Source organism: Zea mays, chromosome 2 (assembly GCF_902167145.1).
Source record: "Zea mays cultivar B73 chromosome 2, Zm-B73-REFERENCE-NAM-5.0, whole genome shotgun sequence".
Lineage (NCBI taxonomy): Eukaryota > Viridiplantae > Streptophyta > Magnoliopsida > Poales > Poaceae > Zea > Zea mays.
This window is the reverse complement of record NC_050097.1, coordinates 28,101,744-28,127,628: the sequence shown is the minus strand read 5'-3', so window position 1 is coordinate 28,127,628 and position 25,885 is coordinate 28,101,744. Positions and strand designations below refer to the sequence as shown.

Here is a 25,885-nt window from a genome sequence, read left to right as displayed (position 1 = left end):
TCTCTAATTGTGCCTTAAACCAGTGCTCTATCTTAAAATATAGGGTTCAACACATAAAAACAACTCCAACCGTGCTCTATTTTATAATTTTTTTGTGAAAAAAATATAGAGCACTCCATAAAGTAACACAAATATACTACACCCTAGACTAGTACCTATCTTTATTTTCTACAGCATTCTCAACATTTTATTTTTTAATAACATAATTCATTTTCGAAAATATATTATTTAGGACTTAACTGTTAGAGCGTAATTTATCACTAGTACACTAAACAATTTGAATTATATAGTATTTTAATTTTTAAGGTACTATTTTAAATCATGTTGTTGGAGATGCTCCAAACATCAGCTGTTCCTTACTGGGCCGCTCGGCCCGTATTCCCTGCTCGTTCAGTCGTCCTCTTCCTCCAAACCTTTCCGCTGCCGGTGAACTTCCTCCACCTGAAGCCCCTACCACGATAAGCCCTAATCCCAGCGCCACCTCGATGGCGACCACCTCTTTCTTTCATCCGCTCGCCGCCCCGATGGACCGCGGTAGCGTTTGTTTTCGTCGCTGCCCGTTCAGCCTAACCATCCCCGCCCGTACAGCGCCCCGGCGACCGGCGCCGCTTCTCGTCGTCCGCGCTAAGCGCGCCGGCAGCCAGCCCCCTGCTGCCGCCGCCTCGCGTCAGCCCGCGAATCCCAGCGCGGTCCCGAAGCGGGACGTGGAAGAAGAGGAGGAGGAGGTCGAGGAGGAGATGCCCTGGATCCAGGACAAGGCGCTGGACCTCGTGGAGTTCACTGGCACCGTCACACAGGCCATCCCAGGGCCCCGTGTTGGCTCTAGCCCTGTTCCATGGCTTCTCGCGGTTCCCCTCGCCTACGTCGGGGTCTCCTTTGTGCTCGCGGTCGTCCGCACCGTGCGCAAGTTCACCTCGCCGCACACTAAGAAGAAGCGAAGGGTAGGAACATTGGTTTGCAGGGTCTAGCTTCATTGGATTTGCTGTTTAGAGGGTTTGCTTTGTCAGAGTGATGGGAAATGATAAATGATAGATTCCATTCCTTCTTTCAGCAGCTAATTTGTGTTCGCAAATTTATCTATCTGTTGCATTACTGTATAGCATCTTGGAATTATACTAAGGGGGTGTTTGGTTGCTCCTGCTAAAGTTTAGCCCGGGTCACATCAAGCGTTTGACTTTTAAATAGGAGTATGAAATATAGACCCAACCAATTGGACTAGATTCGTCTCGTCTTTTAATCTTCGGCTGACAAATTAGTTTTATAATCCGACTACATTTAATACCCGGAACGGAGGTTTAAACATTCGATGGGATAGGGGCTAAACTTTAGCGGGGTGTAACCAAACACCCCCTAAATAAACTTTTTACAGCCTTTCTTAAATTAAACTAAAAGAGCCTGCAATTTCAGTTCTAAAACATTTTATAAATTTACTCCTCTATAGTCATCAACTAGATACCTTTTTAAATATGTAGAGGTGCTAAAGCAAATTTGAGCTTTCTGCCTTTCTTTCTTTGTTGATTGCAAGCTTGATGTTATCCTAAATTTGATATTTTCCCATTTGCATGCTATTTTTTCGCAAACAGATTGCAATCTAGAACTATTTGGTGTCTAGGTTTTGTTGGCACTTAATATTAAAGAAGTATTCCTCTGTAGGTGAGTAAGAATATATTCTTGTTGAAGTCACTAGATGATCTGTTTCAGAAGGGCAGGGAGGCAATAAATTATCCTGCTCTTCAGGACCTAATGCAAAAGGTATGTTGCCTATTTTTCCATTGGTTTTATACTTTTATTTTTGATTTGAGAAACTGATTTAGGTCCTGTTTGGAAGAAACCCAGTTTTTAAGAAACCCGTTTTTATTTTTTAGCTAGGAGAGGCTAGCTTCTTGGTTTTGAAGAAACTGTGAATCCAATTTCTATAAACTGAGGCATAAACTAGTATGTTTGGAACCACCTCAGTTTCCATAAACCGGTTTCTTAAAAATTGGGTGGTTCCAAACAGGCCCTTAGATAAATGATATTGAAATGGTAGGTTGGATATACTTGCTTATTTACTCTAGTGTTGGTTGTGCTCAAAGCAAAATGTCACTAGCTGTCAGTAGAGTTAGTGAGTTGATGCTATTGTTAACTAGTGCCGAAACCCATTAAAATTTTGTGCTGCGTAGGCCAGAACAATAATGTTATTTGCAAACTGGAATTTCATTACACTGACATGTCTATATGTATTGCTAGTGACAACTAATTTAATGTTTGCTTTGCTACTGGAAATTCTTTCCATTGCAAATAACAGACTCATAAATACTTTATGTGTGCTCAGACAGGATTTGACATGGATGATGTAGTAAGGAAGTACATCCGTTACACACTGAATGAAAAACAGTTCAGTCCTGATGTGGTTGTGGATCTCATACATCTTAGGAAGGCATCAATGCTGGAAGATGCAGAAGTTGCTGAAATTTTAAATGAGATTTCAAGACGAATTGTCCGGGAAAAAGGTATAACTATTAACTGCTGCTGCTTATTCAAATACTAGAGGAAGCACAAGAACAAGATATTTCCAGAATCTCATGTTCTGGCTGCTTACTTATGCAAATCAACTATTTCTTTTTCTTGCTCCCCATCAGCTGAAGTTTGTTGGCCTTTATGTTGAACCTTCTTTGTGAAACTTAGTAATGCCAGCCATTTTTCATCTTTTGTTCCATTTAATCAACAAATTTTTAGGTTGGACCCTCATTTTGTTTTTAGAATATGTGCATAGCTCTTCTCCACATTATTATCAACTAACATTCTTTGTTATGCATTGATGGAAAATTGATAACATTGTATGTTCTGTCATCATTGGATGCAATGTTCTGATTTCAAGTCCTGCAATGCTTATCCAAAGAATCAATCGAAAGTGCATGATTGCTGGGGGTGACGATAAGCCACCTCTGATGCATATTATTTGTACAAATTTGTAACTATTTCCTATCCTTTGCCAACTGGCCCTCTTCAAACCCACTCTCTAAATTGTAGCTTTATTTCTTTCCTATTATTTTGAATTTATTGGATATGTAAATGACAGACTTCAGATATTTTTGTATTTAAAATATTGCAGGGCCAGTAGTTATGGACTTATCTGGTTTTACAGAGCAAGGTTTTAAGCGGAAGCTTGCTGTACAAGCACTGTTTGGAAAAATCCTATACTTATCAGAAGTAAGCGGTTGATCCTTCATTTTATTACTGATTTTGCAATTCCAGATCTTTTGACCTTGAGCCCAGATCTTGATCCTCTACTTTGAAATGAACTGCTTGGGCTGTAGCCAAAAAAGGAAATTGTTTGATGATCTACTTCTTTCTGCGGAACTCATTAATGAGTGCTTGGTTTGGTGAACCATCTTATTCTGATTGGGTTCAAGCATCTCCAAGAGTTCCCAAAATCCTTGAGTTTTTCAAATCGCCAAAAATAATTAGGAGCAACAAGAGTCTCTCCGACAGTTTCTAAAAACTAACTCCTATCAAAAAAAAGACACGCGGGAAACTTTTTTGGTGGTGCTTGTTTTTTTTTTTCGCGGGAGAGCCTTTGCCTGCATACACGACCGATCCCCAGCACGCCACGGCCGCCGCTGGCCATGCCCACACCTTCTCATTATCAGCTTATATGTATAGCTTGTCTCTTATATGAGATCAACAACATCGAGCGGTAGATGAGAAGAAGGTGCATGCGATAGACGGGCCAGCAGCAGTTTAGTTGACGGCGGGCGGCAGCATGGTGCCAGTGTGCACGGCGGTGGCAGTGGAGGGGAAGAAGCCAGGGAACAAGCTGCAGAGGCAGAGGTGAGTAGCGAGGATACGTGGACGAACAAGCAGCAGAGGCAGAGGGGGTCCTGGTTCCCTGTTCTCGTGTGTGTGTGAAGTGCAACAAAGGTGTGGTGGACCGTGGTTGGGCTACTGGGCTGAACCAATGTGACGTGTATGGGCTGGGCTTCGAGCGACGTTGGCAGGTGAGGTGCGTCATGAGTAGATGACAGGTCGAGCCACGATCAATGCATGATTCGGTTTTCGGTGTTCTGGTTGTTACAGCATAAAAACCGAACCTGACACCAAAACACCGAAACTTTGGTTCGGTGTTTCGGTGTCGGTGAAAAAATGCCCAGTCCCATGTGCAGGGGTCTCAGTTTTCCCAAGTGCTAAAAGATTGGGAGCTGAGGTTGGGAGTTTTTGGGATGTGTTTTTCAATGTTGCCAAAAATTCTGGATTGGGAGTGTTTTGAGAACTCTTGGAGACGCTCTTAGGTCATCTTATTTTGTAGTTTGTTACTGATTAGCCTGCATAAAAGTTACCATGATGAATCAGATCTTAACAGAAATTGTTTGTGAATCTCTGTCCAGCTTCCGGAGTTCTGTTCACGGGACAGCTCACTTGTAGTCAAAGAAATCTTTGGAGTTACAGAGTATGTCTATATTTTACTATATCCCCCTTGTTTTCTTTGCACCTCAAACAGTTCTTTTTATTGTGAAGATTTTTGCCCCTTGTTGGTAATTGTCATTATTTTCTGTTTTCTTGTGCGCAGTGAGGATGCAGACAGCCTGCGGATTCACACCCTATCAGCAACAGGTGATATCGAATCTATACAGAAGATGGTGGACGATCTAGACCTAGAACAAGGTCCCCCATCATCGTCTTGAGTTATGGTGGTGGAATAATGCTAAACATCTTCGTTGATAGTGTTGCAATTTTAGATTGATGTGAGTTTCTCGAATCTTTTCGTTTAGTTTTTTCAGCTGCTGAAGTAGGACTTGGGCCTGTGAACACAGGATACTTTCGGCTGGAGCCTGGAGGTTTTGTAAATTGCCTCTCGATTAGGATAACGTATGTCAGACCTGCCCATGATTTGAGTAAACGAGAATACTATTATTATAGAAAAGCGCACGGCAGCAGTGAGTTTATAGAACGCGGGGTTCTTTTCACTAGGTCACGCTTCCATTCTGACCCTGCGCCGAAAGATCCTCTGAACCAAAAAAATCACCTCACCCTTCCTCGTCCGCATACAAGATTAGTGTGACTAATATACTCCTTCTGTTTTAATTTATAATTTGATTGACTTTTTTACTCTAAGTTTGATCAACTTGTCCTATTTAAAAAAATCATAATTATTATGAATTTTTACTATGATATTATTTAGCATATAATATATTTTAATTTTGGTTTTGAATTTTTTAGTTATTTGTGAAAATTTTAATAAGACAAGCTGGTCAAACTTAGTCCAGAAAAGTTAAAAGGATTATAAATGTTGGATCGCGATGTCGGTGATTGTTTAGCCAATTAATGATTTTCTACTAGCTGAATGCCCGTGCGTTGTAACGGGAATATATAATATCAGTATACTATGATAACTTATATACAAAATGTGTGTTATACTGTTATGAGAAAATGTTTTATAATCAATTTGTGATTCTGGTCATACATAAATTTTGTTATTTTAATTTATTTGTTTCACCACTACATTGTAACCATCAGTATCATGCAGACTTCGATATATGCAACGATTTGCATGATCTCATCACTGGAGAGCACGTTCCACACATGCCGGAAGAAATTCCCTCGTACATCGTTAGTCATTAGACACGTATCACCATACGCTTTTGCTTAAACAAAAATGCAAGTGTGTGTTTGCGAAAAGAATTAAAGAAAAGTCGGCACAAAAGCTACCCCAACGGTGGCGAGGATGACGAACTGGTCATTGTTGTCGGTCCTCCTTTGCATCACCTCTGGCGCCAAGATGACGCAACAATCCTCGATATAGTTGTCGTCGAACGCGCGCGACATACCGAGTATTGATGATTCTTGGATGAGCTGTAAAACGAAGTGCACCCCGGGCTTATCAGCAAGGTAGTACCCCTAGTCGTTGTACCACCGGCAGAGGCGGGCCCAGGGGGTATTCATTGAATACCCAAATTTTTTGTGATCTATAGTAATTTACCAATAATGTATTACACAAAATAGCGTTAGAGCACTAATTTCTTTAATCTTTTAAATTTTTGAATACCCAATATCAAATGTCTGGGCCCGCTTCTGACCACCGGGTGCGCTACTCCTTACATACATCGTGTTCGAAGACACTCACACAACGTCAGCAATGACCATCGTCCCAGCGCACAAGAATTCATGGCCGGTCAGTAGCGACTTACGTGGCAGGTTAGGCTTCAGGCGGACGATGAGCTGGACGACGTGATGGCGTCGTCGTCGAATGCGATGCCCAGAACAACCCGAGAGTCGCCGACGTTGGCGACGACTAGGGCTGGAAAAAAGCTCGAGCTCGACGAGCTGGCTCGGGCTCGCAGTAGCTCGACACGGCTCGGACCGGCTCGACGCTCAGAACGAGCCCGAGCCGAGCCTGTTTTTGTGGCTCGTGAAAAGAGCGAGCCAGCTCGGCTTGGCTCGGTGCAGCTCGCGAGCTGGCTCGTGGCTCGATCCAACAACATTTTGTTACATAAAATCTTAATTAGCATATAATATTAGTACCGAATAGATAATAATTTATGTTATTTGAGATTACTATAAAAAATAATCTATTTTCTATATTATATTAGTGATATATCTATTTTACTAATTTAAAATATGTTATTAAATTTTTTTAAGATTTTATATTATAATTTAGAGAACATACTTACATTTATGGATAGGCTCGTTGGCTCGGCTAGCCGGCTCGCGAGCCGAGTCGAGCCGATTTTTCGAGCTCGCCAGATGGGCGAGCCGAGCCGAGCTCGGCTCGGCTCGTTTCCACCCCTAGCGACGACCATGAGGTCCCCTGCTTGACGATGGACAACACGGAGGAGGCGCTCTGCACCGCGTCCAAGCGGCGGCTACGTCGGAGCTTGTCGTACATTGCGGCACATGCGACCATGTAGGATTGTTTCTAGAGGTCGAACGGGCAGTCGCTAAGTTTCTTCTTGTCGTCGATGAGCGACCCCAACGCGAGTGCCTCCTGCTAATGGTGTTTGTTCGGGGTTTTCAAGTAAGAAACATGGATTCATGTGTGGCGTTGATTTATAAAAATGACTCACAAGTCAGATCCATGGAAAAAATATTACGAAGAATAAATGTCAGGCATGCAAAAAGGGAATTTAAGTTAAAAACATTATTCAAACAAAAGAAATTGCATGCAAAGCTCTTCTTTAAATACTACTCCCTCCATCCAAAAATATAATTCAAGAATCTTGGTGATACTTATCTACTACTACGCATTGTGCAAGGGTAGCAGGTGGGCTTGAGAAGAGATGTAGTAGATGTGTTTTCTGTTATAGATGTAAACATAAACGCACATATGGTGTAGCGGTAGCTATTGCTAGCATTTACTTGAGAGGTTGTGGTTCAAATCCCTTTGGGGCCATATGTATTTTTTAATTTTAGCTAGACATCGGCTGTACGAGGGAATGAGAATGGGCTTTGCGGGGAGGGAGAATGAGAAAGGCATGAAAATTATTAAGCATGGAAGTCTCTCAATATGAAAGTCACTTTCGGTTTTAAAGGATGGATGATAAGCTCAAACATTGAACTAGTTCTAACTGTCGATTAGGGTTGAGAGACACTTAAGGTAGTATCAGTAGAACCCTCCTCATGTTTTCTTCTAATGAGATCTTTGAAAGATGTATTACAAGTATAAATGAAGATATGACCTTCTTTGGACACTGATAATATAGACTTTTAAAATGCATTTGGATATTGATTAGAATGTTTTTGTAATTTTCCGTAGATTCTTTGATATTGTCTTAGAGCTAACTATAAATTTTAGAAGTTTATAGATCTAATTTCACAATAACTATATATTTCATTTAAGTTTCTACATTCCAATCTATTTATATGCTTTTTCTTGAACATTTAGAAGTTTAGAGATACCTTTTGTTGTCTAAACCTTAAGTCTATAATATGCTGAACCGGAGTATGAGGTTATTGTGAACGGTTTTGAAAGTTGAAGGAAACATTTTATACTTATTTTGTTTTTTATTTATTTATCATGTTTTAGTTTAAAAAATAAACTAGCGGATGATAAATATTGGAGAACGAAGGTAGTAGTTTGATGAGAAACTTGAGACTATAAAGATAGCTGCAAAAATGATTTTCCACCTCGCTTTCGGCAAGGTTAGTAGGATTTGGACCTGTTTTCATGTGGGCATGTAGCTCTTTCTGGTCCCAGGAGAACGAGCCGCTCGCTGATGTGGGAGCTTGTCAGCACTATAGGTGTACATTTGGGCCGAGCTTAATGGGCTGGCACGAAGCACGAAAAAAAAGCCCGGCCCAAACCCAGCACGGCACAAAATTATTTCGGGCCGGCCCGGCCCGGCACGATGCATCGGGCCGTGCTTGGGCCGACGCCGAGGCCCACAGGCGGGCACGAGCCTGGCCCGTTTAAGCAGACCCGAAATGGCCCGTTAACCGGCACGAAAAGGCCCAAAATAATTTCACGGGACCACGGGACGGCAGCGCGCAGCCGCACGCACGCCCGCACTTGTCCTTGTCCACGCACGGGACGACGAAGGCCCATTTATCCGTTTAAGTAGAAACCCTAAAATCTCGAGTCCGTCTCTGTCTCTCCATGTCCGGCCGCCGTCTCTCCCTCCTGGCTCCCAGAGTCCCAGTCCCAGGCGGCCTGCGCACGACCGGAGGCGGAGCTGCCCCTGCACCTGCACACGACCCGGCGACCGGAGCGGCGGAGCCCAGCCGCCCCTGCGCGGTGCGCAGCGTGCGCCCCTGCGGCCTGCCTCCTGCACGCACGGCTGCACGCGACGGAGCCCAGCCGTGGAGCCGCCCTGCGCGGTGCGCCCCTGCACCTGCACGGCTGCACACAACCACCGTCCGGAGACCGCCGTCACTGCGCGATGCGCGCGTCCGCCGTCCGAAGACCGGAGCCGCCCCTGTGCGGCTGCGCGAGCGCGACTAGAGCCTGCGCGCGACGGCTGATCGAAGCGGAGCCGCCCCTGAGCGCGACCGTGTGTATTTCGGGCCTTTACAATTTTTGGGCCGCCCGTTTAAAGCCCGACACATTTAGCTCAATACGGGCCGGGCCGTGGGCTGGCACGACACGACCCGAATTTAATAATGGGCCGGGCCGATCCGAAATTAAACGTGCCGGGCCTTTTCGGGCTTGAACCGGGCTGAGCCGGGCGGCCCGAATGTACACCTGTAGTCAGCACCAGCACCGTGGATCGCGCAAACGGCCAGACGTGATCTCTCGCCCACGTGTCCCTTGCCCCTGTCCAGCTGTCCCCTCCGGAGCCTGCAAAGAACTCCCCACCCAGCTATCAACTATCATTTCCGGCGCTGAAAAGGAGAGTGACACTCAACACTGCAGAAATCAGATTCGGAGCTTCGGGGGAAAAAGGCAGGCACAGTATCGTCGAACATGCTGCCAGGTCGCCACCCGGCGCGCCGGGCCGACACCACCGGGACGGGGCCGCTCCTGCCGGACGCCACTCGCGCGGTGGTGTCGGAGTTCGTCGCCACAGCCATGTTCGTGTTCGCCGCCGAAGGCTCCGTCTACGGCCTCTGTACGCGCGCGCGAAAACCTTAGCACACATCCAAACAAAACACCTTCAGGATTCACATGCACGCAGCGCATGCATTCGGTGCTGTTCTGAACTGCGGTGCTTGAAGATCTTTTCGTTCGTCTGATTAATTTTGCAGGGAAGCTGTACAAGGACACGGCAACGCCGGGCGGCCTGCTCGCGGTGGCCATCGCGCACACGCTGGCGCTGGTGGCCGCGGTGGCGGTAGCGAGCAACGCGTCGGGTGGGCACGTCAACCCTGCGGTCACGTTCGGCCTGCTCGTGGGCCGTCGCATCTCTTTCGGCCGTGCCGCGGTATACTGGCTCGCGCAGATGCTCGGCGCCGTGGTCGCGTCGTTGCTGCTAACGCTCGTCTCCGGCGGCACGGTAATTCGACTTAATTTCGCCACGTGTCCATGTCAAATACTACAGTACTATTTTACGTTTGATTATTATAAATAAAGGTTCCAGTTAGGCATACAAAGGTACTCGGGGGTCTGTTTGGCAAAATATGTCTGACCATACCAATGGTATTAGGCCGGGGCACAACTCAAACTTTGTATGCCTAACTACTAACTCAAATTTTGAGAAATCACCTTTACCAGCTTAAACCTCATGCATGACTGGGACATGTAAATGGGTGAGAGATCTAGAAAAAAAACTACTTTTTTTGCAACCTCATCTCTCTATTTCACCCGTGAAGTTATTTATTTCTTTACGATACTATACTCATCACCTATGAAGCTGTTTATTTCTTTGTGGTGGTGATAGCATTACATTTTTTTTAAAAAAAGAGGGTTTGGGAAAAAAAATAGTTCACAAAAGAGCTCGTGATCGTGAAGCTGTTTGTGAAAACAGTGCCTCGATCGAGTGCCAAACGCCGAGACACCAGAAGATCGAGCACGTCAGCATTGAAACGAGAAGTCAGAATTGACTGCGTGCGGCCGCGCTATCTGTGCAAACACGCGTACGGCGTACTCATCATGCCCGCCACGTCTCAGTCTCACTCTTTGCCTTGCATGCATGCCTTTGTCCTGCAGCGTCCCGTGGGCTTCGGGCTCGTCCGCGGCGTCCACGAGCGGCACGCGCTCCTGCTAGAGGCCGTCATGACGTTCGGGCTCATGTACGCCGTGTACGCCACCGCGGTGGATCACCGGAGCCGGGGCGGCGCGGTCGCGATCGCGCCCCTCGCCATCGGCTTCGTCCTGGGCGCGAACATCCTCGCCGGCGGCCCGTTCGACGGCGCCGCGATGAACCCGGCGCGGGCGTTCGGGCCCGCGCTCGTCGGCTGGAGCTGGCGCCACCACTGGGTCTACTGGGTCGGGCCACTGATCGGCGCCGGGCTGGCTGGCGGCTTGTACGAGTTTGTCATGGTTGAGCAGGAGCCCGAGGCGCCGGCGCCAGCTGCAGTTCCTCGGATGCCAGTGGCCTCTGAGGACTACTGATGTAGGTGTACATGTATTGTATCCCTACCGTTTGTATTTTCACTGTGTATCGTATGGGTGTACCGTGTATCTAGGAGACTAGGACCGAGCTTGGCATCTGCTTTAGAGGCACGTCATAGACTTTTTGGATATTCCCAAGAACCCTTACTACTAGATCAAAATAAACACAGACATGAATCGATTTCTGCGCATCCACAACTGAGGCACACACACCTGAGCACCGCCATGGCCACCTCAGGAGTGTGAAGATCCGTGGTTTCAGCTCTGCGAAAAGCTTAACATGTTATATTCTTAAGAATGCAGTGTCACTGGAATTTCTTACACTGGACACCTCTTAGGTTATGTTTTGATATTCTAGTATTTACACCAGGACTGGGGTGTATATTACACATGTGTATTGGAGTGAATACTAGAATATGTTTATTGGGGTGAATACTAGAGTATCTAAACAAGCACTTATAAGAATCAGTTTAGTCAAAGTTTGTACAAGGTGTTTCCCCAGAGCTTTGGAAAGGAGTCGAAGCCTACGATGTTTTCAAGATACAGAAATTCAACCTTCGAGTCGTGTATTTGTGGTCGGTGCATGATTTCATGGCGTATGATATTTTTTCGGTTGGAGTACACGTGGTAGATTGACATGTCCGTATTGCGGTTTAGATACGGATGGTTCCGTCTTGCTCATAGTAGAAAAATCACTTACTTCGATTGTCATCGACGGTGGTTGCCCATGAAACACCCCTTTAGGAGCGATAAAAAAACTTTATAAAGAACACCGTGGTCACGAATCCGCCACGTCTGAACATAGTACAAATTAATGCTGAGCTGAACAATTTTGTCCTAAATGAAAAAGGGACAAGTACCAAGGATTTAGAGTGAACCACAACTAGACACATAAATGTGGTCTATGGAAGCTCCCTTATATATCATTATTGATTCTTATGCACGACATTGATTTCATGCACCAAGAAAGTAATGTTGTCGAATCCCTCATACACACCTACATGAATTTTGAAAAAAAAACAAATGACAATTCGAAAGCTTGAAGAGATCTAACAATGCTATGTGACCGACCAACTCAAGTGCTCAATGACAACGGCAAACTGCCACATGTGTTGTTCTGTCTTACCCCTAAGAACAAAATCGAGGTGATGAGAAGGATGAAAAAATTAAATTTCCTGATGGTTATGTTGCGGGCTTGACAAGAGCTGTGAATTTGAAAACGGGGAAATTAACTAGGTTAAATAGCAATGACTTCCATATACTAATGGAGAGGATTATTTATGTCATGTTTTGTGATTACATGCCCAACACCATGTGGCAAGAAATAACTGAGCTAAGGTATTTCTACAGGCAGATCGAGAAGTTGGAGAAAGAAATATTGGTATTGCTATGTAAGCTAGAAAAAATATTTCCACCGGGATTCTTCAATCCAATGTGGCATCTACTTATTCACATTCAATGTGGCAAAGGTTGGTGGACCTGTACAATATAGGTGGATGTATCACATTGAACGTGCACTCAAAACCTATGACCCATGGTTCGAAATAAGGCTAGAGTAAAAGGATGCATCGCCGAAACTTTTTTGCTAAAGGAGGTTTCATACTTTATGAATGTGTATTTCGCAAAAGAACACAATGTCTATGCTTCTACGATGCGATACAATGTCGATGAGGAACCTCCTATTCAGTGATCTCAACATTTTCCAAGGGAGAGGCACAACTACTAGTAAATACATGTTCTACCACCTTAGCATGGATGAATGAATGGCCGCATTACTATACATATTCTCGAATATGGAAGCGATAGAGCTATATTTCATGTGAGTCTTTCTTTTGCCCCATAATTTCTTTGGCATTGCTAGATAAGGACTTTAATTACTTATTTGTCGTACAGTAATTTCGACTAGGATAATTGAACACATTCCCATCAGCCTACAAGCAAACAATTAAATACGATGTGATGGCATGGGAGACAAGAAAGATCTAATTTTGTTGACTGGTTTCGTCGTTCCGTGATCATGTAAACTCTTTATATACCTTAATTTGATGCTATTTGACATTTTTAGCGAGTTAATATTTATCATTTTAACTCTATATCATTTGCAGTGCACAAAGACCCCTAACATACACGAGAACTTGAGACAACTATCTTATTGGACGATGCCTTGTGTAAGCTTTGGTCGATACGATGTGAATGAGTTCTGTTTTCGTTCTGACCAGTTTGAAAAGTATCGTCCTCGTACAGGCACATGTAATACTAGAGTTGTGACTAGGGCACTCAATGCACACGGAAGAGAAACTAATTATTATGGCATCATTCAAAACATCTTGAGTTTAATTTTGCAGGGAACAAAACTCTAAAAGTAGTATTATTTCTATGTGATTGGTTCGACAACAATAATGGAATTAGATAAAGTCAATATGGCATAACTGAAGTCAAGCACAAGGAACGACTTCGAGTCCATGATAATTTTATCCTTGCACACTAGCGTGAGCATGTGTATTATATGTCGTACTCAAACTCGAAGTTTTCACAAGGTGAACCCTAGGAACACTTGAATACTCCTTGCACTGTTGGTTATCAATTTAAAGACGACCATACTGATGAGGTTTATCAAGAAGAAGAATTGCTAACCACTTTTACCATAGATGAGGGTGTGGCAGGGTGTGACACTCAACTCACTAGTTGGAGACTGTGATGATACCACTATCGATGAGGTGTTGCACCGGAACGAAAACGGCAACCAAGGAACAAAAAAACACACGATGAGCTTTGGATCAAAGAAGACTCCTTGATTGTGATGCCGCTGAATTTTGATGTGTAATGCATACTTTACTTTTAGTTGCTTTAAATTATTTATGTATTATTTGCTTTTTATTCACTATATTTAATTTTATGGAGCTAATATTTTAAATGTTTTTCTATTAAATAGGATGAGTAGTAAGAAAACCATGCACATGGCGAGGGGGTTCCTTAATGTGGCTAGCAGGATACTCCCTGGTGCACGTGGTCGTTCCCTTTTTCTAAGGGAGTTCTAGAAGAGCAGACATGACGTGTTGTTGAGACACGCCTAGCCAGAGCTGCGTGACAGACCTATCGCTCTATAAAGAAGTACTTGTGTAAATGTGTTGAGCACCAAAATGAGGTGCGGACGGTCCGGCCCTGAGGCCGGACGGTCCGCGGTCCGGACGGTCCGCGCCTGTGGGCCGGACGGTCCGCGCACGCGCAGAACAGATTAGGGTTCCGAGTTTTTTGCTGCGTTTGTTGGCGAAAATCGCGGGATTTGCTCGGAGTTCTGACGGTAAAGGGTCCAGCCCCCCTCCTCTATAAATAGAGAGGTCTACGGCCGATTTGTAATCATCAACAATCGAATCAAACACTTCTATTTCGCAATTTATCCTAGGAGTAGTTCTAGTCTAGTTTAGGTTTAGTCTCTCGATCTCCAATTCTTCGCCTCTCCTCGACTCTACGTCGATTAGAGGAGTCTAGGTCGGCCTGCCCGAGCCTAGACACCACCTAGGATCTCTCCTCCCCGACGGGGTCCCTCCCGGGAGCGAGATCCAGGCGCCGCCGGCGATCTTCCGCCGCCCCTGCGCACGCGCGGACCGTCCGGCCCTAGGGCGCGGACCGTCCGGTCGTCAGGCAGGGAACCCGAGCTCCTGCACCAGGTCGCGGACCGTCCGGCTCCGTGTCGCGGACCGTCCGCGCCTGACCAGAGAGCACCGCCGCCTCGCGCCAGGCCGCGGACCGTCCGGCCCCGCGCGCGGACCGTCCGCACCTGACCAGAGAGCACCGCCGCCGGTTCCTCTTGAGTATTTGGCGCTCCGAAAAGGCGTCAACATACTTTTTGGCGACTCCGCTGGGGAAAGCATATCTAAGCTTATCAAATCGGCCCTCAATGGCCGGTTCAAGGGATAGCTCTGATATTTCTCCAAGCAACATCATAGAGCCGACTTGGGAAACCTTGCCGGCTGACGAGCAGCTCCAGTTTGAGGAGCACAAGGAGCGGATGATCCAGGAGGCGAAAGCAAAGTTCTTGGCCAACTTCAAAGTGGACAGGAACAACAAGGTCGTCCGACATCGGGCGACGGATCCGGCTTCGCTCCATCCCTCGCCAGATATCCCCAATGTAAGTAATACCAACGATCTGCAATCTCTTAGAAATTATGTAGAAGATCAGCGTGAACAAATGCAGAACATCATAGGGGGTATGCAAAGCGATCTTAAGAGACTAGTACGTGCATTTGATAAATCTAGTGCCGCAAATTTTCCTTCGCACGAGGTTGAGTTAGGAGATAACGCGTGTAACACATCGGCTACAGGTTGTCACGACCAGTCACAACCCCTTTATGGGATGCCGATGGACACATACCCTAATCAACCGCAAATCGGCAGCAAACCAGCCGATCTGCACATGCCCGGACCGTCTGCACGTGAGCGCGGACCGTCCGGGCCAGCAACAGTCGGGCCTATTTTTAATGAGTTACCTAGATATGCGCCCGAGCCACCACACACGGCACAGAACCTAAACTACCCAGTCGGACCGTCCGCATACAACAACGGACGGTCCGCACATAATCACGGACGGTCCGGGCCAATGTCCAGGCAGTCCGCACATGACCTTTTTGAGGAGGATTGTTACCGGAATCCTCACCCGTCCCAGCAGCACTTTCCATCACACTATACAATGCATCAACCCATTAATTCAAGGTCCAGAGCCCAGGAAAGCTTTCCGGCCCCACCCAGGAGGCCGGAAAGAAACGATCAAACCTATGACCCATATAGGGCAAATGAAAATGCACCACGTAACTCAAACCAATGGGGGGAAAGACAACATGCTAATATCCAACCAACCCCACCTATGTTTGACCAGAGAGCCGGTGGTCTCGCACCGGCTGCCATTGATATAGTAAGGGAAGAGATAGCCGGGGCGTTCCGAGATAAGCTCGGAGTAAGCATGGTCCCTGGGGGGCAATCATATCGGAAACCTTATGACAGCCGATTTGATCACCACCCATACCCACAGGGAACCAGGATACCCGAATTCGCAAAATTTTTGGGTGATCAAGGGAAAAACACACGCGAACATATAGGCCAGTTCTTAGCACAATTGGGAGAATTGGCCGACACAGAGGCATTTCGCGTACGTTTATTTTCATTATCGCTAACAGGAACCGCGTTTGCATGGTATGCCACTTTACCTCCTAATTCCATTTCATCATGGGGGGATCTAGAACAAAAATTTCATGATCATTTTTTCTCCGGTGACTATGAGTTGGATTTGGTAGATTTAGTGTCGTTGCGACAGACAAAAGATGAATCTGTTAATGATTACATCCGGAGGTTCCGAGATACGAGAAACCGATGCTTCCAAATTCATTTAGCAGAGAAACAGCTAGTAGGATTAGCCTTTAATGGTCTGCGATATTATTTAAAAGAAAGATTAGAAGGCATCCAATTCTTTACACTAGCACAATTACACCAGAGAGCTGTGGCTTGTGAAAGCCGAAGCAAAGAAACTGCTAAAACAATTCGTCACAACGTACATGTAGTAGAATGCGACCAAAGTAGCTCAGAAGACGAATCAGCAGAGGTGTATGCTGCTGAAATGATTTGGCCAAAGCAGGCCAAATCTTCGGCTTGTGCCTCCTTACAGCCGGTTCAAAAGAAACGGCAAGAGGAGGTTAAGTTTACATTTAATGTTGGTAAGTGTGATAGAATATTTGATGAATTACTTAAGAATGGCAACATTAAAATAAATCACACTGTTCCATCCGCCGACGAGCTAAAACGTCGTGCATATTGCAAGTGGCATAACTCATTTTCTCATGCCACTAATGATTGTAATGTATTTCGGCGACAGATTCAATCGGCCATTAACGAAGGACGATTGAAATTTCAGGAAATGCAGGTGGATACAGAGCCCTTTCCAATGAACGTGATCGACTTTGAGGGCAAAAAAGTCTTGGTTCGGCCAAACACGGCCGATAAAAGCAAAGGCAAAGAGGCAATCATCGGCAATTCTAAAAAGGCCGATGAGGATCATAAAGTTTCTTGCAGAAAAGTGGTAGCCGAGAAGACTCCCGATGGAGGGGAGACCCTAAAGGTGACCATCACAGCCTCCAGTACTGGGGGGCAAGCGCAGACAGGGAGACAGATGCAGGAACCCGTGCTGCGTATCCCGGACGGTCCGACACGTAGGCGCGGACGGTCCGGGACCCCACCGGACGGTCCGGAGAGCTCCGGCGGACGGTCCGGCCGTACTCAGGACTCGCAGCGACCACGTACCTTCAAACCACGACGACCAGAGATAGGTACGTGGAAAACAAATACATTTAAAGCAGCTGGTCGGCTGATCAAGCCTGGCCCAACTTTCGATCAATTGTTGTCTAAATATGTGAAAAAGAAGGCCGGCCCCAGTGACCGGCCACCGAAGCGACCCCGCTCACCCATTCATGAGCAACGTCAGGTCAGGCCGATTGGACCACCTCACCAATCGGAAGAAATGAAAGGTCCTATTGTACAATTGAGACCTAACATGCTGACATGGACCCCTCCACCTCCTTATCCATCTATGCCATATCCATACACATACTTACCTCCACCATATGTCCCAAATCAAATGTGGGGCATGCCACCATATCCATTTGGGATGCCACAGTACCCCGCCTGGGGGGCACCCCAAACGTCCGTTTTTGATAGGTTGGCGCCGCCAGTGCAAGACCGATTGAGCGCTGCTGAATCTGGTCACCAGGCACAGGCCCAACAAGATTGCCGGACTACTCGGCCTCCTAGGCCGACCAATCCGGCAGGGGGGCATATGCCTGCAGCAACTCAAAAAACAACAAAAAAGGACATCATCAAAATAGGCACCGCAGATGTTGTCATACAGGGAGACAATAAAGGACCGATGATTTTCGGCGAATCGGCCAACACAACCGAGAAGGATACGGCTACCATCAAAACAGCCGATCCAAAATACTCCATGCCTCGATGGTGCCCAGCGGGATTGACACGATCCCAAAAGAGAAAATTACAGCGCCTAAGAGCAAAGGAGAGCCAGGAGAAAGAGGCGGAAAAGACATTTAATGACACACATCCATTATACCTGCCACCGCAAAAGAAATGGAGACCGAAGGCCGTTGAGAAAAAACAAACGGCCACCGAAATAGAAAGTCAATCTGCACCAAGCGTGGACCGTCCGGCCCCTACGCGCGGACCGTCCGCCGTTCACCAGGAAGTCTCTGGACAACCTGCACCAGGCGCGGACCGTCCGGCCACCGCACGCGGACCGTCCGCCGTTCACCAGGAAGCCTCCAACGACACGACAACATCAATGGAAGAGGACGACCTGCTGGGAGAAGACCTGGTCGACTACGAGGCTTCTCCAGAACACCCAGGTATGGATGTAAATATTATTACATTTTCTGCCGATTGTACTATTATCGGCGACGATGAACCTGTTGTTGCCCAGTTTGATTTTGGTCCTAAAGAAGCCGCCTTTACTAAACCAAAAGAATCGGTAAACCATTTAAAGCCGCTCTTCGTACGCGGCCACATTGATGGGATACCGATTGCTAAGATGTTGGTAGATGGAGGGGCGGCTGTAAATCTAATGCCTTATTCATTATACAGAAAATTAGGTAAACAAGATGACGAACTTGTCAAGACCAACATGACCCTCAGCGGTGTTGGAACTGATAGTTCGATCAAAGCCAGGGGAGTCACGTCCGTTGAATTAACCATCGGAACTAAGACCCTTGCTGCTGCATTCTTCGTCGCTGATGTAGAAGGAAATTACAGTTTAATCCTAGGCAGAGATTGGATTCACGCCAATCAGTGTATACCTTCTACATTACATCAAATGCTGATACAATGGGTAGGCGATGATATAGAACAAGTACATGCTGATGTATCGGCCTGCATCGCTGTGGCCGATGCCCCTGTACTCTGGACTTATGAGACTGCTACATGTCTCACAGGAGTAGATTTTTCTGATTATCAATTCATAAGTATAGATAAGAAAGGTTTCATTCCTGTAATGTTAGAGCCGATGGAGAATCGGCTAAATCCTAAATAAAGTTTAAATGATGAATACACACAAAGTTCATGAGTCTCTGGCCACGGATAGTTCGGTCTCCAAGGCCGGATGGTCTGGTCTTTCACAAAAGGGTTCGGACTTTAAGACCGAACATAGACCACAGCAAAAGGACAGTATTACGGATGATCCGGTCCCCGAGACCGGAGAGTCCGCCGTCACAAAAGGATCTTCTAATTCCTCTGTGGGGAACATGATAGAAGAATTCAAAGATCTCGATAAACTAGGACAGGGGTTTACATCGGCCGATCCTTTGGAGGAGATTGACATAGGAGATGGTAAAACTCCAAGGCCGACTTTTGTAAACAAGACCCTGGAGACCGATTCTAGAGATGAGATGATCGGTCTATTGAAGGAATATTCAGATTGCTTTGCTTGGAATTATACTGAGATGCCTGGGTTAAGCCGAGAGATCGTAGAGCATCGGCTGCCTATTAAATCTGGTTTCAGACCTTTCAAGCAAAGAGCTAGAACATTTCGTCCAGATCTTCTCCCACGCATCAAGGACGAAATCCACCGGCTGCTAGAAGCTGATTTTATCAGACCTTGCAGATATGCAGAGTGGGTCTCCAATATTGTGCCGGTGGAGAAGAAGGAGTCAGGTAAACTTAGAGTATGCATTGATTTTCGCAATTTGAATAGAGCAACTCCTAAAGACGAATATCCCATGCCCATAGCCGACACATTAATCAATAATGCATCAGGAAATAGAATTATTAGCTTTCTTGATGGTAATGCCGGATATAATCAGATTTTCATGGCCGAAGAAGATGCGTCTAAAACGGCCTTTATATGTCCAGGCTTCATTGGTTTATTTGAGTGGGTTGTCATGACATTCGGTCTTAAAAATGCTGGTGCTACTTATCAAAGGGCTATGAATCTGATCTTCCATGAGTTGTTAGGAAACACTGTGGAAGTCTACATTGATGATATTGTAGTCAAATCGGGTGAGTTTAGTTCTCATATAGCTGATTTGCGCAAAGCCTTTGATAAAATGCGTCGGTATGGTTTAAAAATGAACCCACGTAAATGTGCTTTTGGAGTGTCGGCTGGTAAGTTTTTAGGATTTGTCATCCATGAACATGGTATAGAAATAGACCCTGACCGAATCAAGTCTATTCGGAATGTGGGGCCTCCGACGTGTAAGGTCGAAGTGCAGAGGTTTCTCGGCAAGGTGAATTATTTACGAAGGTTTATTTCTAACTTAGCCGGGAAGATTGATGCCTTCACCCCTATCCTTCGGCTTAAGAATAATGCTGAATTCACTTGGGGGGCAGAGCAGCAGGAAGCATTTGATCTCATTAAAAAATATTTGTCTTTGGCTCCCGTGTTAAAAGCACCACAAGTAGGAGCACCATTCAGATTATACATTGCAGCTGAAGACAAGGTTATTGGGGCTGTTCTGACACAAGAAACTGAGGGGAAGGAGCATGTGGTGACATATCTAAGCCGAAGGTTGGTGGATGCTGAAACAAGGTACACTTTTATTGAAAAGTTATGCTTATGCTTGTTTTATGCATGCACCAAATGTAGATGTTATTTACTATCTAGTCATTGCACTGTTTCTGGTCAAGCCGATGTAATCAAGTACATGTTGCATAACCCAATTATGAGTGGTAGAATTGGTAAGTGGGCTTATGCACTCATAGAATATGACTTGGCTTATGAACCATTGAAATCTATGAAAGGCCAAGTCGTAGCGGACTTTATTGTAGAGCATCGGGTTAATGATATTCATGAACCAGACATATCATACCTCACTATTACTCCTTGGACTTTATATTTTGATGGATCGGTTTGCAATGAAGGACAAGGAATTGGCATTGTGCTTGTTTCACCAAGTAATGTCTCCTTTGACTTCTCTAGCCGATTGAAAACTTATTGCACTAATAATCAAGCTGAATATGAGGCCCTCCTATTTGGCTTAGAACTTTTAAATGGTATGGGAGTAAAACATGTGAAGGTATTTGGTGATTCTCAGCTGGTTGTCCAACAAGTGTTAGAAGAATATCAATGTTTTGATGGTACTCTAAATAGTTACCTTGAGAAATGTTGGAGCATAATTCATTCTTTTGACGAATTCAGTATTCGGCATATCTCTAGAGTTGAGAATCATAGAGCTAACGATTTGGCACAAGATGCATCAGGTTATCGGATAAAGAGAGGAAAGTTCCACAAAACTGAAAATCTGATAACCGGTGAAAAGCCAAATTCCCAGGTCGCGGACCGTCCGCGTGATGACGCCGGACCGTCCGGGGTTACCAGAAATGTTCTTTTGATCAATTCGGCTGACAATGAGGCCGATGCAAGTGATTGGAGGACACCTATACTTAATTATCTACGAAATCCCAATATCAGGACAGATAAGAACATTCGGCGAACAGCTTTCAAGTATGTTTTGATGAGTGATGAACTTTACCGCCGAACAGTCAATGATATCCTGCTTAAGTGCTTGGGCCCAGATGATGCTATATTAGCCATGGCCGAAGTACATGAAGGAATTTGTGGTACTCATCAATCAGCTCCAAAGATGAAGTGGTTGTTGCGAAGGTCTGGTTTTTATTGGCCTAGTATGATAGCTGATTGTTTCAAGTACTACAAGGGTTGCCAAGTGTGTCAAAAATTCGGCGACCTACAGTTAGTCCCTGCAGCCGAATTACATCCTATCATCAAGCCTTGGCCGTTCAGAGGATGGGGATTAGACTTTATTGGAGAAATTCATCCTTCATCATCAAAGGGGCATCAGTTTGTGTTAGTTGCCACTGACTACTTCACCAAATGGACTGAAGCCGTTGCTCTAAAGAACATGACACACAAGGAGGTAATTGAGTTTATAACTGAGCATATTATTCATAGATTCGGCATTCCCCAGACCTTAACTACAGATCAAGGTACTTCTTTTATGTCAAAGGAGGTACGTGAATTTGCTGAATTATACAGAATTAAGCTGCTTAATTCATCTCCATATTATGCTCAGGCCAATGGACAGGCCGAGTCTAGTAATAGGACATTGATTAATTTGATAAAAAAGAAGATATCTGATAATCCTAAACATTGGCATAAGATTTTGTCTGAAGCTTTATGGGCTCATAGGATATCTAAACATAGGGCTACTCAAGTGTCTCCTTTTGAGCTTGTCTATGGGCAGGAAGCAGTGTTGCCTGTGGAAATAAGTTTGAATGCTATCAGGTTCGCCAGACAAAATGATTTAAATGCTACTGATTATTATAATTCAATGATGGATAATATTGATGAGGTGACCGACAAGAGGATGATAGCTTTGGGAGCAATAGAAAAGGACAAGATCATGGTAGCCAGGGCCTACAACAAGAAGGTCAAAGCAAAATCATTTCAAGTAGGGGACCTGGTGTGGAAGACTATTCTGCCTCTAAGGAATAAAGACCGGAAGTTCGGGAAATGGTCGCCAAGCTGGGAGGGTCCTTATAAAGTAAAACAAGTGATGTCTGGCAACGCCTATTTGCTACAAACATCACAAGGCAAGGATTTGCCTAAGGCTTTGAATGGGTGTTTCCTCAAACAGTACCATCCTAGTATGTGGCAAGATGCCTAAGAGAACCGATGTAATATCATCGAGTTATTTGCTTTTGGTTTGCTCAGCTCCACCAAAAGGCAGGGGGGCATATGTTGAGCACCAAAATGAGGTGCGGACGGTCCGGCCCTGAGGCCGGACGGTCCGCGGTCCGGACGGTCCGCGCCTGTGGGCCGGACGGTCCGCGCACGCGCAGAACAGATTAGGGTTCCGAGTTTTTTGCTGCGTTTGTTGGCGAAAATCGCGGGATTTGCTCGGAGTTCTGACGGTAAAGGGTCCAGCCCCCCTCCTCTATAAATAGAGAGGTCTACGGCCGATTTGTAATCATCAACAATCGAATCAAACACTTCTATTTCGCAATTTATCCTAGGAGTAGTTCTAGTCTAGTTTAGGTTTAGTCTCTCGATCTCCAATTCTTCGCCTCTCCTCGACTCTACGTCGATTAGAGGAGTCTAGGTCGGCCTGCCCGAGCCTAGACACCACCTAGGATCTCTCCTCCCCGACGGGGTCCCTCCCGGGAGCGAGATCCAGGCGCCGCCGGCGATCTTCCGCCGCCCCTGCGCACGCGCGGACCGTCCGGCCCTAGGGCGCGGACCGTCCGGTCGTCAGGCAGGGAACCCGAGCTCCTGCACCAGGTCGCGGACCGTCCGGCTCCGTGTCGCGGACCGTCCGCGCCTGACCAGAGAGCACCGCCGCCTCGCGCCAGGCCGCGGACCGTCCGGCCCCGCGCGCGGACCGTCCGCACCTGACCAGAGAGCACCGCCGCCGGTTCCTCTTGAGTATTTGGCGCTCCGAAAAGGCGTCAACAAAATGTTTATGTAATTTCTCTTATTTGTCATTCACTTATATATAATTGTGCCTTATATGTCTCTATTTCTATCCATAGAAAGAGGATGAGGAAGAGGTGTAGGGCCATGAGGACTTCGTAAACAACTTCTTCACTTCTAGAGGTAGTGGTCACAACTCAAACGACCCCTATATGTGACGATTTGACTCTTGTGGTGAATTTGACATGTTGCGATGGATTTGTTATGAACTATGATGGAATCTTATGTATGTGGTATATTGTGATGGATTTGTGTGTTGGTGGTGGATTGTGGTGGATTTGTGAGGTATTGTATTGAATTGTGATGTATTTGTGAGGAATTCTGGTGGATTGTGATCTTTGTGGTGAATGTGTGTAATTCTGAAAATTGGTGTTGCACTGATAATGTTGTGACAAATATTATTGTTGAAATTGTTATTAATTATACTTTTTCATATTTTCTCTAAAAATGCTTATTTTCAACGGTCGAGACCTAGATGCCAAAAATAAAGGAGTTATTTTTGGCGTCCTGGTTGTGGCCGCTGAAGATAAAGGCTTATTTTTGGCTAAATTTTTTGGTGGCCGACGGCATAGGCCTTGTTTTTGGCGGTTTCTGGCCGCCAAAAATGGTTTTTGTTCCTGTAGTGGTCTGGAGGAGCTAATGTCACACACCTGAGCTCGTGCTGGAGATTGGGAGGACAAAGCGCATGCGAAGATTTGTGCAGCGGGTGAAGTTCTTTTCGCGTGTAGAAGAATAGGGAGAGGTGATTGGGATCTATTGGATGATTGTTTTTCACTTTTTCCTAAATTAAGAATTATGATTAGTATTATTGGGATCTATTGAAGCTGCTCTTAGGGGTACCCGAGAACATGGATAAGTAAAGTTCTTATGTGGGGATCAGAAAAACTCTCGAAGCGCTGACCCGGATTAATCCCACCCAACCCCTAGGGGGACAGGTTGGGCGATCCATGTCTTTACTACAGGCTCTCCATCTCGCACGATCCCAAGACGATAGGTCGGGCTCCACACGATTACTATGGATAAAACTCTACTTCGCCCGACCCCCCATTGCGGGTCGGACGTCTCATAACCATAGCTATAGGCTCTCCGTCTTGCCTGACCCCTAGACGGTGGGTCAGACGCCACACGGTTGCCGCGATTGGATCTCCGCCTCACTGGACCCCTTGCTCGGGGTGTTGGAAAAGTGAGCCAACAATAGGGACCTTTCACCTAACCTTAGACACCTGGAGGAAAGTGGTCATCAATAAAGGGGTCAAATGACCATGGAACGGACAAGGACAGCCAGACCTAAAAGTAACAAGAGCCACACCAGGATAACGCATGTCCCGCACAGTGCCGAGCGTGCGGGCACGTCGAACCCATCCACACGATACGACATCACTCGTCTCTTTGACTGCTCCTCTCTGGGAGGAGTTGGTTGAGGGGAGCGGCGCCATACCCGTGTTGCCACAACAGTGAACAATGTCAATGTTTGCTAAAGTGGATAGTAAACGGTAAGGGGCAATACCATCTCCCTAACACGCTAAGCAAACAAACGACTTCCTCGCCCATGCGGGGCCCACCGACCAACCACCGGCAAAGCGTGACGCGTGGAAGCGTCATCTTGGCGCTCGACCCCGAATACACGAGGGTCGGACACGCGTCCACCTCGCCCGACCTAGACTGCATGGGGTCGGGCGAGGGTTGTCAGTCAAAGCTTGAACATTGTTTACGAAGTACATGGTGTTGAGTGTTCTACCTGCCCTCGCCGTGACATTTCACGAGATGTAACCCATACTGCCATCAGAGCAGCGAACATGATCCAGATGCCAAATCAAGGACCATAGCGAAGACTTTTTACTTCCCACTATTATATAACGTGTGTCAACCCTTGAGATATAAAAGGAAAGGAAGTCTCTCTGGAGAGGGGGACCAAGAAAACATGCATACACACCAGAGGCTTGGGAGCGCCTCTCCCTCTCTTGTCCGTTTATAACCCCTACTGCAAACTCTAGCGAAGCAACACTAGCAGCTTACGCTGGATGTAGGGCACGTTGCCTGAACCAGTATACTTCCTTATGTCTGCCTCGCAAAACTATTCAAACTCCAACGTGCAAACCACACAATTTACTAGTCGGTAATCAAAACCCTTACAATATTCTTGGCCACATTTGTGGTGCAAACATACCTCAGTTGTTGTAATACTCAAAAGTGTAATAAAGGGAATAGAGATAATCTCAATAGTTTGTGGCCTCTACTATCCATTACATGTGATCAACACTAGTTAAAAGTGGATAAATAGAACAAAGAACACATAATTAACCTGTGCATCATGCTGGATCTTACTTTGTGTGCACTTTGTGATGATATAAACGTATAGTAAGAATATATATATATATATAATAATAAGTATGTTAAGACTCCAATGGGAAATTAAACCCTAAAAGAAATTCTAGAGTTTGGGA

At 45.8% G+C, this 25,885-nt stretch overlaps 2 protein-coding genes across 2 annotated transcripts; both read left to right on the top strand.

Annotated features, from left to right (window-relative positions):
- Positions 1-396: 396 nt before the first annotated feature.
- Positions 397-4,899, top strand: LOC100382145 (uncharacterized). Its single transcript, NM_001174905.1, has 6 exons — positions 397-941; positions 1,654-1,752; positions 2,315-2,492; positions 3,095-3,192; positions 4,368-4,429; positions 4,550-4,899. Exons 1-6 carry the CDS (start codon positions 486-488, stop codon positions 4,662-4,664), a joined length of 1,008 nt encoding a protein of 335 aa, NP_001168376.1. The 5' UTR covers positions 397-485; the 3' UTR covers positions 4,665-4,899.
- Positions 4,900-9,184: 4,285 nt separating this feature from the next.
- Positions 9,185-11,157, top strand: LOC103646186 (probable aquaporin TIP3-2). The gene is made up of 3 exons (XM_008670910.4): positions 9,185-9,524; positions 9,661-9,908; positions 10,562-11,157. The coding sequence occupies exons 1-3, from the start codon at positions 9,380-9,382 to the stop codon at positions 10,964-10,966; spliced, it is 798 nt and encodes a 265-aa protein (XP_008669132.1). The 5' UTR covers positions 9,185-9,379; the 3' UTR covers positions 10,967-11,157.
- Positions 11,158-25,885: the final 14,728 nt, after the last annotated feature.